General features: G+C 38.1%; 1 protein-coding gene across 1 annotated transcript in view; it reads right to left on the bottom strand.

Moving 5' to 3' along the window:
* The window catches only part of LOC114031528 (cation-independent mannose-6-phosphate receptor-like), a 142396-nt gene that overhangs the window by 14932 nt on the left and 111679 nt on the right, over positions 1-15785 (bottom strand). Inside the window, exons 30-41 of the mRNA XM_027846658.1 lie at positions 15415-15551; positions 14726-14919; positions 12751-12877; positions 11901-12020; positions 9957-10213; positions 9426-9641; positions 7871-8020; positions 4578-4739; positions 2881-3088; positions 2349-2495; positions 1577-1811; positions 677-813 (exon numbers count right to left, since the gene is read on the bottom strand). Coding sequence (XP_027702459.1) covers positions 677-813; positions 1577-1811; positions 2349-2495; positions 2881-3088; positions 4578-4739; positions 7871-8020; positions 9426-9641; positions 9957-10213; positions 11901-12020; positions 12751-12877; positions 14726-14919; positions 15415-15551 — 2090 coding nt within the window. The remainder of the gene's footprint in view (positions 1-676; positions 814-1576; positions 1812-2348; positions 2496-2880; positions 3089-4577; positions 4740-7870; positions 8021-9425; positions 9642-9956; positions 10214-11900; positions 12021-12750; positions 12878-14725; positions 14920-15414; positions 15552-15785) is intronic.

The raw sequence follows: 15785 nt of genomic DNA, 5'->3' as shown, positions 1-15785 counted from the left end.
CAGACCCAGCAATGGGAGGTCATTTGAAGATCAGCTTAGCTAAGTTTGAAGAGGCTCATCACAGAAGGGAGAGTTGGTTCACACGTGATTGATTTTTTTTTTTTTTGTCACAGCAACTCAAATGTAGAGAGGTAGAAGGGTTACGATCTACATTGGTAGAAGAAGCTTTTACACAGTAAAAATCATAGAACTTTTGAAGTAACTAAGTTGAAAAAAAGTAAGACAATACAAAAATATATCTTGAAATAAATGTTTAGTAGGTTTCTGGGCAATTTTGTAAATTACTTGTTTGCAAAACCGTTCTGGGACTTCTACATCAAGTACACATCCAATTAAGCAAGTGGAACCAATATGGATTTCAGATAAGCAGCAAACAGCATGTGTCATTTATGGGACAATTCCAGCTCCTACTGCCTCTGGACTAAAGTCAGTTTCCAAGATACTTGGGGCTACTAAACTTCAGGCATGGGCCCTGATTGGAACAGAATCTCAAAAGGGCTAGAAGACAACAATGGTTCATTTGATGTGCAAATGGGGTATTCATAAGTGTATAACTTTTAGAAGCAGTCGGTCAAATCCTTCCTAGACCTAAGAGACTGTCACAGACTCAGAGAGTCATCGCATTTTACAAAGACAGATGACCAGAACAATCACTATAAGGATACAATACGATTACCTGTCACATCTAGTTTCTGTGTATGAACAAGTCCCAAAACCTGGACAGTACCAGTTATACTCTTTTTGCAAATGCTAGCCCTTTCAGGGCAGCCAGAAGGTCCTTTATATATGCTCTGACACAAATTAATATAGTACCTAGAAATCAATAGAAGAAGAACATTGGGGAAAATGCAATATGATTATTCTAAAGACATTAATGCTCTATTCTAATGCATTGAGAAATGGACAAAATGTTACTCTCGTGAATTTTCAGAAAACTAAAATTCTTATAAATATCGTAAATTATAAATTCATTATAAGTGAAAATTATTCAATAAAATGAATTAGGATTCAAACTTTTGAACTCAATATATTGGTATTCCCACATGAAATTGGAATAAAATACTCAGTTTTAGAAGTAGATTAATATTAGGACATCATACAACTGACATAAAACACACACACACACATACATATACATATACACTTTTTCAAAGTCAGCTTGGCACCCTAGAGGATAGTAAAAGTTAAAATACCTTCATTAAAACTAAGCGATCCCCTCCAGGTGATTCAGAACTGCTTGCTTTCATTTAAGAACAATGGTTCATATTCTACCTACTAGAACAGCTCCCCCATTAATTTAAGGAGCATTTATTTCCAACAATATGATGAACAGAAACTATAACTCAAGCACTGTATCCACCAGCAGACAGTATAGTACTTTGGACATACCAGGCGATTAATAAATATTTGTCATATCTGAAGTTACCTAAACCCAAAGACTAGAATTACAGTCGAAGCTGAAAACAAACATTCTCCATTACCAATGAATGAACTTGAGATCAAGCGGTTTTAAAACCCACCTAACACTCTCCTGCTACTACTGTCTGGCCTATGTTAAACAGAAACTTCTACTCACGAGGTACCATCATGAACAAACAACCAGGACCCAGTAAGAGAAGAAAGCAGCCGCAGGTCATAGGTTTTGTGTTTCTGAATGAATTTACAATCCATCTTCTTTGGGGGACAGACAACTTTTGTTTTCCATTCAAAAGTCACCTCGCATCCACGGGTCTCACTGAAAACTTGTGGCGTCCCAATATCAATATTTTCATCACAGCTGAATATAATAGTAGATGATCGATAGCTATTTGCTGTGGAGAATAATGTTCATGAAATAGATTACATTTTGGGCTCTCCTGATTTAAAAAAAAAAAAAACATCTAAAGTTTCGTATAAAATTCAGAATTTCTCTTGAAATTCCAAAGACACAAAAGTCTGTGTCATTAATCTGGCAGGGAAATATATAGTCTCCCTATTCTTCATCATGTGCTCTTGTATTATATATTTAACTTTATTATTTAACTTTTCTTAGTAGATTTAATGGCATAAAAAAGATAGTTTGGGTTTTTTTGTAAAAGTATATGCAGGGGTAGCTGTGGGCATAGTAGATAGAGCACTGGCCCTGGAGTCAGGAGGACCTGAGTTCAAAATCCAGCCTCAGACACATAACACTTACTAGCTGTGTGATCCTGGGCAAGTCACTTAACCCCATTGCCTAGCCCGAAAAAAAAAAATTGAAAAAAAAAAGTATATGTAGATTAATGTGGAAATATGTTTAATATGATTGTACATATATGTCTAAAGATCACCAACGTTCTTTCATGGCCACACCCAACATTTCTACTTACAAGCTCTGCAATATCCCCATTTCTGATCATTGTCATAGTTTCCTGTTGTGGCACACCAAAGTTTTGATTTATCTTCTCTAATACAATCATCATAGCTCTTTCCACGATAGATGAAAGGAAAGATGCAGGGATCACCTTGTTCAGTTTCTGAAAATAAGTACCACATATGCAATTAATATCATACAAGTAGTACATTGCCCATGCCAAGGGGTTAGGCGTAGATTAGAACATAAGGCAGGAAATAATAATGTAACCACCCATTACATAAATCACTGACTTGGATAGTAATAATTACAAGTCATGGTCATTAAATGTAAAACATTCTTCTGCATATAGTGCTATTAAGTTTATTTTTAAAGTCTATATTAATTATGACTATTCCAAGGAGTTATACGTTTTGTCTTCCAATTTAAAAAAAAAATTTTAATGGGTTTGGCAGCTTTCAGTGTCTGGTGTTTTAAGCTCCCAGTTTTTCTAGTAATTTCCAAAATTCATATTTAACTTATAATATACCCCCATTATAATGACTCACCTGGAGGACACTGATCACCATTTAGATATTTTAAAATGACCGTTTCATCCTGATGTCTGTAATCCAAACTCATCGATGCCAGCCGTCCAAAGGAAGAGGCCTTACTCCCTGAGAGCAAACACACCCCTCCATCTTTACAGCTCCCTTGAGGATCACTATTTGCTGCAGAACACACACCCACATTGTAAGTATGGGGTCCATGAGTTACCTAGATGGACAAATACTTTATGGATTATTATGAATATAAATCATCTGTTATTTGTACCTCACTGTTAAATAATCTGTCTTTAAATAAGGTCACATATTTTGAACTGTCTTAACATATGCATCCCTCTCACCTTTGTCACAGTTTTGCTGAGATCACACCTTTGTACCCTCCTGCCAGATGTTCACCTAGGTATATTATTGCTATTGACATGCCCTTGGTCTAATGAGTCATCCCCCCCCCCCCGCCTCCCTGAGAGTCTGTAAAGAACCTCTATTTATTTAGGATCTCTGCCTCCACTTTTATCACTCAGATTTCTCCTCTTTTCCTCTGCTCTGTTTCCAGTTCATCACCTAGCCTTCATAAATCCTGCAACGGAGGCAGACTTATCCACAACCAAGGCCTTAAGTCTGCTTCTTGTATTGTCTCTTTTACCCTGAGCTTTCACACACTGGCTAAGAGTGTTCCACCTTCTAAGTCCCACTGTACCTAACTGAGGCTCCTTATGGGTGGAGGCTACGTACAGACTCAGACCTCAAAGAAACTTAGACGTCTGCTCCAAAAGCTTATCCTAACTTTGCAAACTTTAGGTCAATGGACTTGATTACAACACTCAAGGCCCCCAAGGGGCAGATACATCACTTAGAAGACATAGCTGCAACCTAAACATCAATGATACTGCCAAACCACAGCAGGGCTTACATAGTACAGTCTGTCCAGGCACAGGTGCTTCTCAAGTTGGATTCCCCTTCCCTCACTTCACCTTTCTGGTGAACTAATTGTTATCTATTTAATCATTTTCAGCAAATTGGGCAAGAGGCCAGAGAGTCAAAGAATTTAATATATTAAGCTGCTGGCTAACATTTGACATACTCCACATTGACATTAAATATATGCAGTACCATCTAATGAACAATTAAAATTTTATAGCATACAAAGAGTGGCATTAATTTGGACACACACACACACACACACACATATTTCAAAAGAACTGACTAGTAATTTATTGAGAAGAGCAGTATATTCAAATGAAAACATGTAAACAGATACACCTAATTCCACATCAAACTGGTGCCTATCATGGGCCATTATATTTAGAAAGGGCAGGAAACTGCCTTTATTCCTCAAAATCCTGACACCTTTGTAGTAGCTTGACTTCCACAGACCCTACATAAAGATTAGCCACTACCCTCACAAACACAGAAAGTCATCTAACAGGGAAAACTATTCCATGTCTGGAGCAAAGGAATAATGAAAAGTTTTGCTACCTATGGTGACTTATTTGTTCAAAAATACTAAATACATTATGGTACAGAGGACACTAAAAATTCCAAAAAAATGTTATAGTAGAATTATAGCTCTTTCAAAAAAATACTTCAGTGCATAATGCATGTACACACATGTGTCTGTATATATATGCATATACGTGTGTATGTGTGTGTGTGTGTGTGTGTGTGTGTGTGTTGATAATGCCAAAGATCAAGAATATTACCTTAACTGGTCTTTTAGAAAGACTAGACAAGTTAAAGCTATAGTACAGCTGCTCATCTGTCACTGAACAGCCCACAGTTTTTACATCATCTGGACATACGACTGGAGTTTCCCATTCAAACACATAATCACAACCACTGGTTCTTATCATCTTTGGTGATCCCTATTTTAAAAAAAACAAAACAGAAAATTTTAATTTCATAGGAAATGTCATAATTTTCTTAAAATACCACCATTATCCTAGATGACACAAAATGTGTAATATGATTATCAAGAGATCCTAACCATATCCTGAGATACGCCATACATAGGGTTAAAAAGTAGTATAGTGCATTACCTACCAGAAGGTACTACACACCTGTACTTCTGGGTACCAACAGTACCTGTCTGGCATATCAATAATAGCAAGATGTCACTGGGGACAAGGACTCTGAAGATGCAGACATAAGGAATGTTCCATGGCTGCAGGTAACCTGGAATAGGCCTTTTCTGAATCCCAGAAAATCAGCCATGACAAGTGTAAAGGGCTCCATAAGAGCCCCTTTGGAACAATTCTGTAGTCCCCTGGAACTGCCTATATAACTCCAGGGAATGATCGCTAATAATAATTTTTAAATGCCACTTTATATTTATATTTATATATACAGTGCATTATGAATAGAAAGGGCTTTCACAAACATCTCAATGGATTCTTAAAACAATTCTATGAAGTAGACATGCCATCACCTTGAAGAAGGAAAAAAAATGGCACTGAATTACTTATCCAATATCAACTCAGCTATGGAGGGAAGCAGTGCTCCAACCCAGCTCCTCCGAATCCTCAGAGAGCAATGGCCTTTCCATTACATCACACTGCCCCAGAAACTCTACAAGTCTGCATCAAGATATTAAGATTTTAAGTAGCCATTGAAGGGCCTTAGAGGTTGTCATTGCAAAGGATAGAAACAGCTTACTTCTGTTTACAGCTAAAGTTCACTCCTCTGCCAAAACATATGCATTCGTTATTTCTAGAATCTGAAGCCAATTAAAACAGGAGAAAGGGGTAAAATATATTCATTAGGCCAAATAGTCTATTTCTGTCTGATGTTAAAGATTTCTTTTGCACATGGTCTATATTCAATTGCTCCTACATGGTACATACCATTCAGGAAGGAAAGAAACCACAAGGGGAAAAGTATTTCAAATAAGCCCCACAAACCTGGAATATTCAGTCTCCAGATTTCTAAAGGCAAGTAAACACTAACTTGTTGCCACCACGTAGCTACTCCAAGACTCAACCATGGTGTGCAGTACACTGTCTTCCTACATGTAATCCTAAATGAAGCATAAAGCCTCACTTATCTAACACTATGAGGGAAAGAAGTGTTCCACATAAAGGAACTTTTCAGATTTATCTCTTCAAATACCATTTGAAAAATTCTAACCATTTGATAGAAATCTTTCTATAATATTCTGTGTGGTTCATCTTCTTAGAATACGCTAAACATAATTGAACCTTTTCTTAATTATCCATCATTATAAATGACAATTTTTGAAATAAGTTGAAATATACTGAGAACCTCAGGAGTTATGTGAGGCTATCTGTCCCTACCCTAAATGGACCCTAAACTATTCTGTTTTTCAGGTTTTTTTAATGGGATTTTGGGGGGGGGGCAGGGGGAATCTCTTTTCTCATTATTACTGTATCTCCCTCTGGAAGTCTTGCTAACCTCCTCATCCTTACCACCACCTCACCCCACCCCACCTTGCTTGAATCCACTCTGGATTTCTGGTAAATAACCAAACTTGTTTAAAATGGGTATAAAGGATGAAATGACAGATCTACATCAACAGGCCAGAGGCCCTCTCCTGAGAAAAAAGTACATGGACTTTGACTGCAAATTCTGCCATTCAGAGTGGTCTTTTTTCTTACTTTTGGGTCTGTGGATTTATTCCATAAGCTTATTCCCTGTGAGCAAGTCAATTAACTCAAGCATCAGTTTCCTCATGTGCAAAATAGGAATAATAGAACCATTTCCCATGGTTGTTGTGAGGAATATTTTGTAAATCTCAAAGTTCTTTATAAATGTTTATTATTATTATTATTATTATTATTATTATTATTGCAAATGGCTAAGGCTGCTCAAGGCTGTCCACTGGCTAAGTAGTACCACTAGGTATTGGCTATTTAGGGGCATAAAAATCATAGAATTAGAGATGGAAGGGATGTTAAAGGTAATCTAATTTAATCCCTAAGCAAAACATGAATTCTAAGAACATCCTTGAAAAGTAGTACTACAGTTTCCATAGGTAGCCCACCAGTGATGGAAAACTCTCAAATTTTTTCAGTGCTGTAATTTTTTAAAGTATTTCTTTATGTTGCTATTTAGTCATGTTTGACTCTCTGCAGCCCCATCTAGGGTTTTCTTGGCAAAGATTCTAGAGTGGTTTGCCACTTCCTTCTCCAGCTCATTTTACAGATGAGGAACCAAGGCAAACAGGGATAAGTGACTTGCGCAGGGTCACACAGGTAGTAAGTATCTGAGGCTGGATTTGAACTAATAAAAAAGAGTCTTCCTGATTCCAAGCCCAGTGCTCTATCTACTGTACCACCTGGCTAGCCTATTTCCTTATACTGGGCTAAAATTAAACCCCTTAGTTTTATACTCAAGAGTTCTAAAATACACTGCCACTACTTTACTTATAATTTACAAATTATTACAAAGTTTTCGGCATGTAAAGAGTGATATTTGTATTTCTATTGTTAACTTTCATTGTTGGCTTCCTAATTATTCTTTCCATCCTTGAATTAAAATCATAAATTTTGGGAACCGGAAGAGATTTTAAAGATCATCTAGTTCAATTCTCTCATTTTACAAAGAGACTGAGGAGCAGAGGCTAAATGACCTGCCAATCAACTTGCCCAGAATCAGATTTGGAGCTGGCAGAGAACTTAGAGGTCTTCTTATCCAATACCTTCATCTTACAGATAAAGAAACTGAGGCCCAGAGACTGTACTCTAGGTTACTCACAATTGTAACACGACCCTAGGTTCTCTGACTCCAGCTCTAATACTCATTCCACTGCCCTCCCAGCGGCTACAGAGCTGATTGGTAGCAGTGTTTATCAGGTCTGCAAACTCCCAGTCATTGGTCTGGGACTAGACTTATCCAAAGCAGAGCAGTTTTATTGGGTTCTTTTTTTTAAATAAGGGGAAGAATAACATCCTTACACTGTAAATATACACTATACCATGCATTTGCCACACCAATAAATGAAATGTTAATGTTTAGGCCATGAAAAGAAGTTGCTTACCATATTTATTCCTCTCTTACAATGAAACAAAATAATTGAGGAATAGTTAGCATTTCTGTCTAAAGGACATGGGGTAGAACTATCAAAAGTGACATAAATTTCATTAGTTGCACGATTAAGTTGTGGAGGTCCCGTGACACGGCCAACATCCTAAGAGATAAAAGAAAAAACAACTGGCTGAAGAAAACAATTTTTCAAGAGATAGCCGATTAAGTATTTAAATAAAATAACAAAAAAGTATACATCTATGAACCCACAAGCAATTCAGACCAAAATGTTTGCCATATGGAAGTTATATGCTACCAGAATATGAATTTATCAGTAATGATCAAAAAAGTTCTGATAACTGTCAATCATTTCCATTTATATCTTATTCTCAAAGAATCTAAGTTATTGAATATTACCTCCAGTGAGCTCATAGCTCCTATTCATCTGGCCTCCCAGAAAGGGGTCGAGTTACAAAAGGGCTTAAAAGGCAAACAGAGGAGTTTATTATTTGGTCCTGAAGGAACCAGTTGAGTTCACTGAATGGGGGAAGGCATGTGCCTCTGAGTGTGAGTGTGAGAGTGTGTGTGTGTGTGTGTGCACGTGTACGTACAGTGCAAGCACAATAGGGAGAGACAAGGTCATACCCTGACCTGCCTTTTAGAAGATCATTTTGATAGCTGACTAGATGATGGACTAGAATGGGGAGAGACTTTAGGCAGGGAGCCCCAAAACCAGCGGACTATTGCAATAGTCCATCTGTGAGGAGATGAGAGCTGGCACCAGGATGGCAGTGTCAGAAAGGGGAGTATGTGAGAGATGCTGTGAAAGTAGCACAAATGTCACAGTAAGGAGCCAAAGATGGTACCTAGGTTATAAGCTAAGGTGATTGGGAGGGAGGTGGTGCCTTCGACAGTAGAAGGGCAGTTAAGAAGAGGTACAAGTTTGGTGGAAAAGATAAGAGTTCAGTTTTGAACCTATGGAGTATACAATTCAGTTCACAAATGAATCTATCTTTTACATCCATCTCTTACAATAGTATTTAGTATCTCAAACACATGACTGCAAAAATATAGAAATAAAATGTTTTTGAGACTTTTTTCCAGAAATCACAACCTGAAATAAGTGAATATAATTATTAAAAATGTTTTCAATATTAAAAACCCATACACTCACAACACTGTAGAAAATCAAAATATATGATATTCACTTTCCTACAAGATTTATTTATTAAAAGGTCTTATTAAGAGTTCTTAGCTAATAAAAAGATACACTTGCATTTCACAAGTGTTTTGAATTGCACAAGTCTTGTACTTCACACTAAGAAGCTAGGCTCAGGAAATATACTTTCCAGCCCCTCTGCCTCTGATACAGAAGTCTGTACTCAGGGATAATGACACGTGAGACACACACACATATGTATATGTATACAAAGATATACACATATAAACAGTATTTGACTCCTTAGCCTTCTCCCCATGTCAAAAGACACAGTATGCATAACACCAGTTTTATTTCCATAAAGGCTATTGTCAAAATTATTTTTCAAACTTGTATATATGATACTTACTATGGGAGAGCCATCAACAGGAACCTTACATACTGCTGCTCCAGCAGGACAAGAAACTCCATGGATGGGATTTAGAGCCTGACAGATGTTAATATAGAAATCTGGCGTGGTATCAGATAGATCATCATTTTCATTATAAGCTTCATAGCCACCAGTTCGATGGATCAAAGGGCTGAGGTCAATAACAGAGCTTCCATTTTTCACTGAACACTGTTCCTGTTACAGGAAATTTGAGTCATGTTACATATCAGCATATCCAAAGGCACAAAGCAGCATTTATGCCAGGACTTGAAAACTCTACAACATAAGCACAACTGCTGAGCTAATTTTTTTTTAGAAAGTTTCATCATATCATTCTTATATTTTCCATCAAGTTGTTTTACGGCTAGCACAACCTGGGTACATTCAGATACCTTCAATGTCAGTGATACAATTGTAATACGAAAGACAAGACACTGAAATCCAGAACAGATATATCAAAAGTCAAAGCAAAATCTCTTTCAGAGTTGACACAGAGTTCAACGGACTCACCTCTTTCTCACAAGCCAGTGGGGTGTGCCAGGAAAAGTAAAGAGTACATGTCTGTTTATTCAAGGAAACAAACACAGGCTTATTGGTTGCCCCAGAATTGTGTGTGCACACAAAGCTAATTACACTCTTATATTTCAGGCCATTCTTGGAAGGGCAAGGAGCTCCATCATCATAAACAAGCTGTAAGACTTGATCTACATACATTAGCCTATCGTTCCAACTTCCAGCGTTAATTTGGGTCAATCCAAAGCAAACACCTGAAACAAATGGAGAGGAAAAAAATTAATGATGTAAGGTACCTATTTTTCATTAGATTATTCCTTAAATTCAGATCATATTTAAACCTCATGCTTATTTTTAAATGGCTTACTGTAACACTGCACATTTAAGACTGTATCCCTCATTTATCCATCAGCTTCTAAAGTGTGATAAACCTCCATCAATGGATTTGCAACATCATTGATTATGACACTCCTTCCAATGGTACCAGTTGTAATCTTCCACACATTCTCATCCTGTATGACTCTTACCTTACACCTTTATGTCCTCTTTTACGTCCTCCACAGGGGCTCTGAGAAACATATTGAGGCATTTTTCTCTGGGTCTTCCAACATGCCGTGCATATCAATGGAGCACATGAGCCACCCGATTATCTCTCACTCTACTGCTTGACCATTATAGATCTCTAACAGTGTCTTTGATGCTACTTCTTTGTGCAATCCTTTGTTGGTAACATGTCAAGGCCACAACTACCTATTCATAGCGTTTTGGGTGACCCACAATTTCAATTTTTGGTCAACTGTTATTGCATGACTCTCAAACAGCATTATAAGAAAAATATTTATATCTTCTAAAAGATGGGTCTTCATTTCAGAGAGAAGCCTGCATAACTTCTCAGAGATAATTCTGTCTATCCTTCTTTTCATTCTTTGCCTACCTCATTGTCTTGTCATGGTGTCCATTACATCTATATGTATTAATGGTCATCTGACTCTGATTTCCTTATGTGGATAGTTAGGTCAAACCATTCTGAGTGACTAGGGATATCATTGAGGAAACTCTGCAATGTTCTGGAGTTTGATGTCATAGGGGCAAAGGAACCCACAAAAAACATCTAAGTCACTACATATGCTATAGAGATTTACTCTTCCATCTGGACTCTTCCATCTGGGCATCCTTTAGTAATTTAGGCAAGTGTACATCACTGAGAATTAAAAGTATAGTTTGAGGGGCAGCTAGGTGGCGAAGTGGATAGAACATCAGCTCTGGAGTCAGGAGGACCTGAGTTCAAATCCGGACTCAGACACTTGACACTTACTAGCTGTGTGACCCTGGGCAAGTCACTTAACCCCATTGCCTAGCACTCTCCCCAAAATAAAGATTAATATTTGGGGTAGCTAGGTGGTACAGTGGATACACCACTGGCCCTAGAGTCAGGAGGACCTGAATTCAAAGCTGGCCTCAGACACATAACATTCACTAGCTGTGTGACCGTGGGCAAGTCGCTTAACTCCATTGCCTAGCCAAAAAAAAGGTACAGTTCGACTTAATTTAAAAGCTCTTCTCAAATTCTCTTAAATTTTCAGTGCCTCTAGGAAACCTAACACTAAATTGCAGGCAGATGCCAATCCGCATTGTACACATTGAGATACAAAAAAAGAAAGAAATGAGAATTAAAAAAATTTTTAAAATACACAGATAAAAACAAAAATAGTTGCCTGTGACACTGAATGATTAAGTCTCCTGATTTCTTTCTCTTTCCTTTATACCAGGGCTCACACTCAAGATGTTTAAGTTCAGAATTTAATTTTCAGCAAAATTGGTAAAATAGCAGGATGAAAATATATTTTACTTTCCTATTTTCCTCACAGAGTTTCAGCACAGGAAGATCTTGATTTGTTAAGGCATTAGGACTTTAATAAGGAAACCTATTTTGGCACTTACCAACTCCAGAAGGGCAGTTTTTAGTCCCTCCACAAATGCCCACATACATTAATCCCTTTTCACTGTAGGAAACTGAGTAACCAGAATCATTCTTTAAAGAGTTCAGATCAAATAGATGGCCTGTAAGAAAAGGGAAAACTTTAGTGCTTTAAATAACAAACAGACATTCTGAAGGATTGGGAATCACAATGTTTCCAGCACAGGTTTCTATTCTTATTCTATTCTTACATTCTGTTGCCATCAGTGCTGAACTTAACAATCTATCAACACTCTTCTACTGAAATGGCATTAAAAATGTGACTGACAAGATAGATGTCCTTGTCTAGGTTGTACCACTTAATCCCTGAATTTCTAATTGAAAGCCTTGATATTTCCCTGGAGGCAAATGACTCAGGATATGCTCTTCTTCCAGTTACTGCACAATAAGCACCGTCTCTAGCTGCGTCACTTACTCCCAAATGAATAATCCTGAAGGCCTAGTTTCTTGAAGGACTCTTCCAACTGTAGCCCTCTTAGTTTCCAGAAATGAGGACCTTTTGAGAACCTCCAAGGTTCCTTTTCCTTCAATCCATACTGCAGAAGCCTGTGTCCCACATTCAGATATGCTTACTGAGGCAGCCCTCCCAATACAAGAAGAAGAAGAGGAAAACATTGAGCCCGGAACCCAAAAAATTAGACCTGTGTCACTACAACACAGGCACTTACTAGTATGTCTACTGCTTCTTCTAAGTCTAAACAGTCAACGTGGTCCATTCTCGAGAAAAGATATACACACAAAGACAAGGGGATGTATTCAAGTCAGACTCCTCTGCTCTTAAGTGTATCTCACAGAATCTCTCTGAGTCTTTACCTGTAGCAGGATTGGTGACTTGACAGTTGTCCTGTACATTGCTCCTTAAAGGACATGCAGCTGAGGTTTGCCATGAGAAAGTATATTCACAGTCTTCCACCGCACTTATAAACATGGGCTTAGAATCCTACAGGCAAAGTACAGAAAGAGTCCAGCATTATGGGGAGTTGTGACAATACCAGCCTGTATCAAATTGCTCTGAACATTTAAAAAACGTTCTCAATGCCTCTATGGGAGAAAGGGTAGTGTTATGTCATGATTACAGAGTGGGGAAAGAATTTGTTGCTAAAACACAGCAGAGGTCAAGTATCAAACTCTAGGGTTGAACTACCTTTCTGGAAGAATCTATGCAAGTTTAAAAAAAAATTAGCTACTTCCAGAGTGGCAGCTTCCAAGAAGGGTTATCTCTCAAGCAAGAAGTACTTACTTAATGCCTCCCTATGTACCATGTTCTGTGGTGCCTAAGGTTGCTGTAGGAGGCCAAGTAATAATCACAAGGCATTATATCCTTTGATCTGGTAGACCAAAACAACTCCAAACAAACTAAAAAAGTCTTTATACTATTACTGCTAATAACAATGATAATGACATATAAAATTTGCAAAAGTATTTTATGAATATCACCTCATTTTATGCTTACAATCCTGTGATGTGGGTACTATTATTATTCCCATTTTTACAGATGAGAAAACTGAGCTTGAGAGATATTAAGTGACTTGCCCAAGGTTGCAGAGCTTATAAGAAAGGTCTTGAGGTGGGATTACAACTCAGGTTTTCCTGACTCCCAAATCATCTTTCTTATATATATAGTACCTTATTCTTTTCAAAGCAAATTGCCACAGAACCTTAAAAGGTTCTCTTCTGCAGTATGCTTACTCGGAGGTCAAATTCCTACTCACCCTACATATTCCTTCTTTCCCTATTTCTCATTAGACACTCATCTATGCACTCTCCCAAAGGTATACTATACTTCTCCCTCCCTTCCTCCCCCTTCCTTCTTTCCTAATCTTCTGAGTTGATGTTCATGACTCCATACAAAGACACAGGGCACAGAAATCAGCGATATATTTGAAGGCTTCTAGGTGCCTGCGCCACTCCCTCCTCCACAAGCAGTTCTAATTTCTATTCAAGTAGAGCAGACAAACTTCATGATTAAGGGCCTCCTCATACATCAGTCTTCAGGACATCAGGACTATGACTTCTCAAGAACAAAAATTAGTTGCCTACCATAGCTTCTTTGCCCTCATAACCAAAAGGCTAGTTCAACCTGGCCTGACTCTGGGCTCCCTGTCTACCGCCTCACACAGGCAGTTAGAACAATGCTTATTTAAGCCTCTAGGGCATAGAACTGCCCCACAATCTGGAAGGTACTCAAAAAAAAAATCAGCTTATTAAGAAACTAATCAGATGCCATATACCAATTAATTGCAAAAGGCAATTATGGATATGAATAAAGGTAATGACAGGGAATCACTATACATGTGGATTTTATACAGTGGTTTTTTTTTTAATTTTATACAATATCTTAAAGATAAGAGTTAAACACAAACATGATCAAATAATTTAAAGCATTCAGAATAGATATTTTTTGAGCCAGAGAAGAAATCTTGGTCACTGATTACAACACTATACGACCTTTAGCCACCTTGGAAGTAGTTATGTGAGATAGCTAGCCGGCATAGTGGACAGTATGCCGAGTGCAGATCCTGCCTCTAAATGCTGGTTGGCTATGTTACTCACTCACTTACCCTATCTTGGCTTCAGTTTCCTCCTCTATAAAAAGGAGATAGTAGCATCTACTTCACTAGATTGTGAGAATCAAAAGATATGCGTAAAGCCCTCTGCAGAGTGCTATATGAAGTGCTTTGTCAGGGTTCTACCCACTAAAGAAAGGGCTATTTGATCACTCTAGCTTAGAAATTCCCATCCACAAGAGGATGCAGTTGGCAGCTGTTAACATAGTAATGGCACTCACTACATGACTCTCACTGCATGTCAGGAGGATTGTTGTCATCTTTCTACGAATCTTATCGGGGCACAGGTCTCCGTTGAGATACGTCAGAATGGAAGTGCCTTCACTACTCCACTGAGGACCATCGCTGACCCTGCCCAGGGCTGTGCATTTAGAGTCCTCCACCAAGCAGACAGCTGCATCAGGAGGGCAGGATCCTGAAACACAAATCAGAGAATGGTCTTTCTTCTTTTCCATCAACCACATGGTACAATACTGAGATTTCCAATAAAGCAGTAAAATGTCCAAGGACAAGGACACCAAACTAGGGTTCCCACAGCACTCTACGCCTTCTCCTAGCTTAGTAATCAGAAGATTACCAGCTTTTGCTTTGGCTTCTGCTGCTATTACTACTTATCCCCATGCATTCATATCTATAAAGGAGTTTATAAGCATTATTATGTTTGAGCCTTAGTTTTACCTAGCAGTGACAACACATTAAAGGCCACTATGAAAAAAACTGTTTCCAAACAATATTTGTTTTCTCTTCTTTCTATTAAATGACCAAACCTACCAATCACTGCAAGAAACAAGTTCCTCAGTTTTATAAGTTTCATTCTCCTTCAGTGTTGTCTAACCTAACATAATGATGAAAATAATGAAGACCATCAGTTCTTGACAACTCATGACCAAAAAAGTAACCCTTTGCTCACCAATGCCGGCCTGTGGGGCCAAGGACCTGCAGATGTTGATGAAGTAACGCTCTGTAGCACCAGTTCTTGTAACTGCTTCCCAGTTGTCATTGTATCGTGATAGAGGAGAAAAGTCAAAGGAGTTTCCTTCGTGATCTCTAAATTGAAGGAGAGGAGTTCAGTTCAGCTACAATTCAGTCACATATCCACCACATGCTAAATCAAACATTAGCATTACACTTAACACCGTAAACATCCTATCCACCTGTGCTTTAGTCCATACCAGCAACAATATAGAGTGTTGATGTCTCAAAATCTCATGACTATTTCATGATGGCAAGTGTTCAAAAATGATTGGGATTGAGAGGGTTCAGGACGGACATGATCATTTC

Source organism: Vombatus ursinus, unplaced genomic scaffold (genome assembly GCF_900497805.2).
Source record: "Vombatus ursinus unplaced genomic scaffold, bare-nosed wombat genome assembly UNPS02015175.1, whole genome shotgun sequence".
NCBI classification, from domain to species: Eukaryota; Metazoa; Chordata; class Mammalia; order Diprotodontia; family Vombatidae; genus Vombatus; species Vombatus ursinus.
Note: the sequence above shows the minus strand (reverse complement) of the source record. Positions and strands in the feature narration are given on the sequence as shown.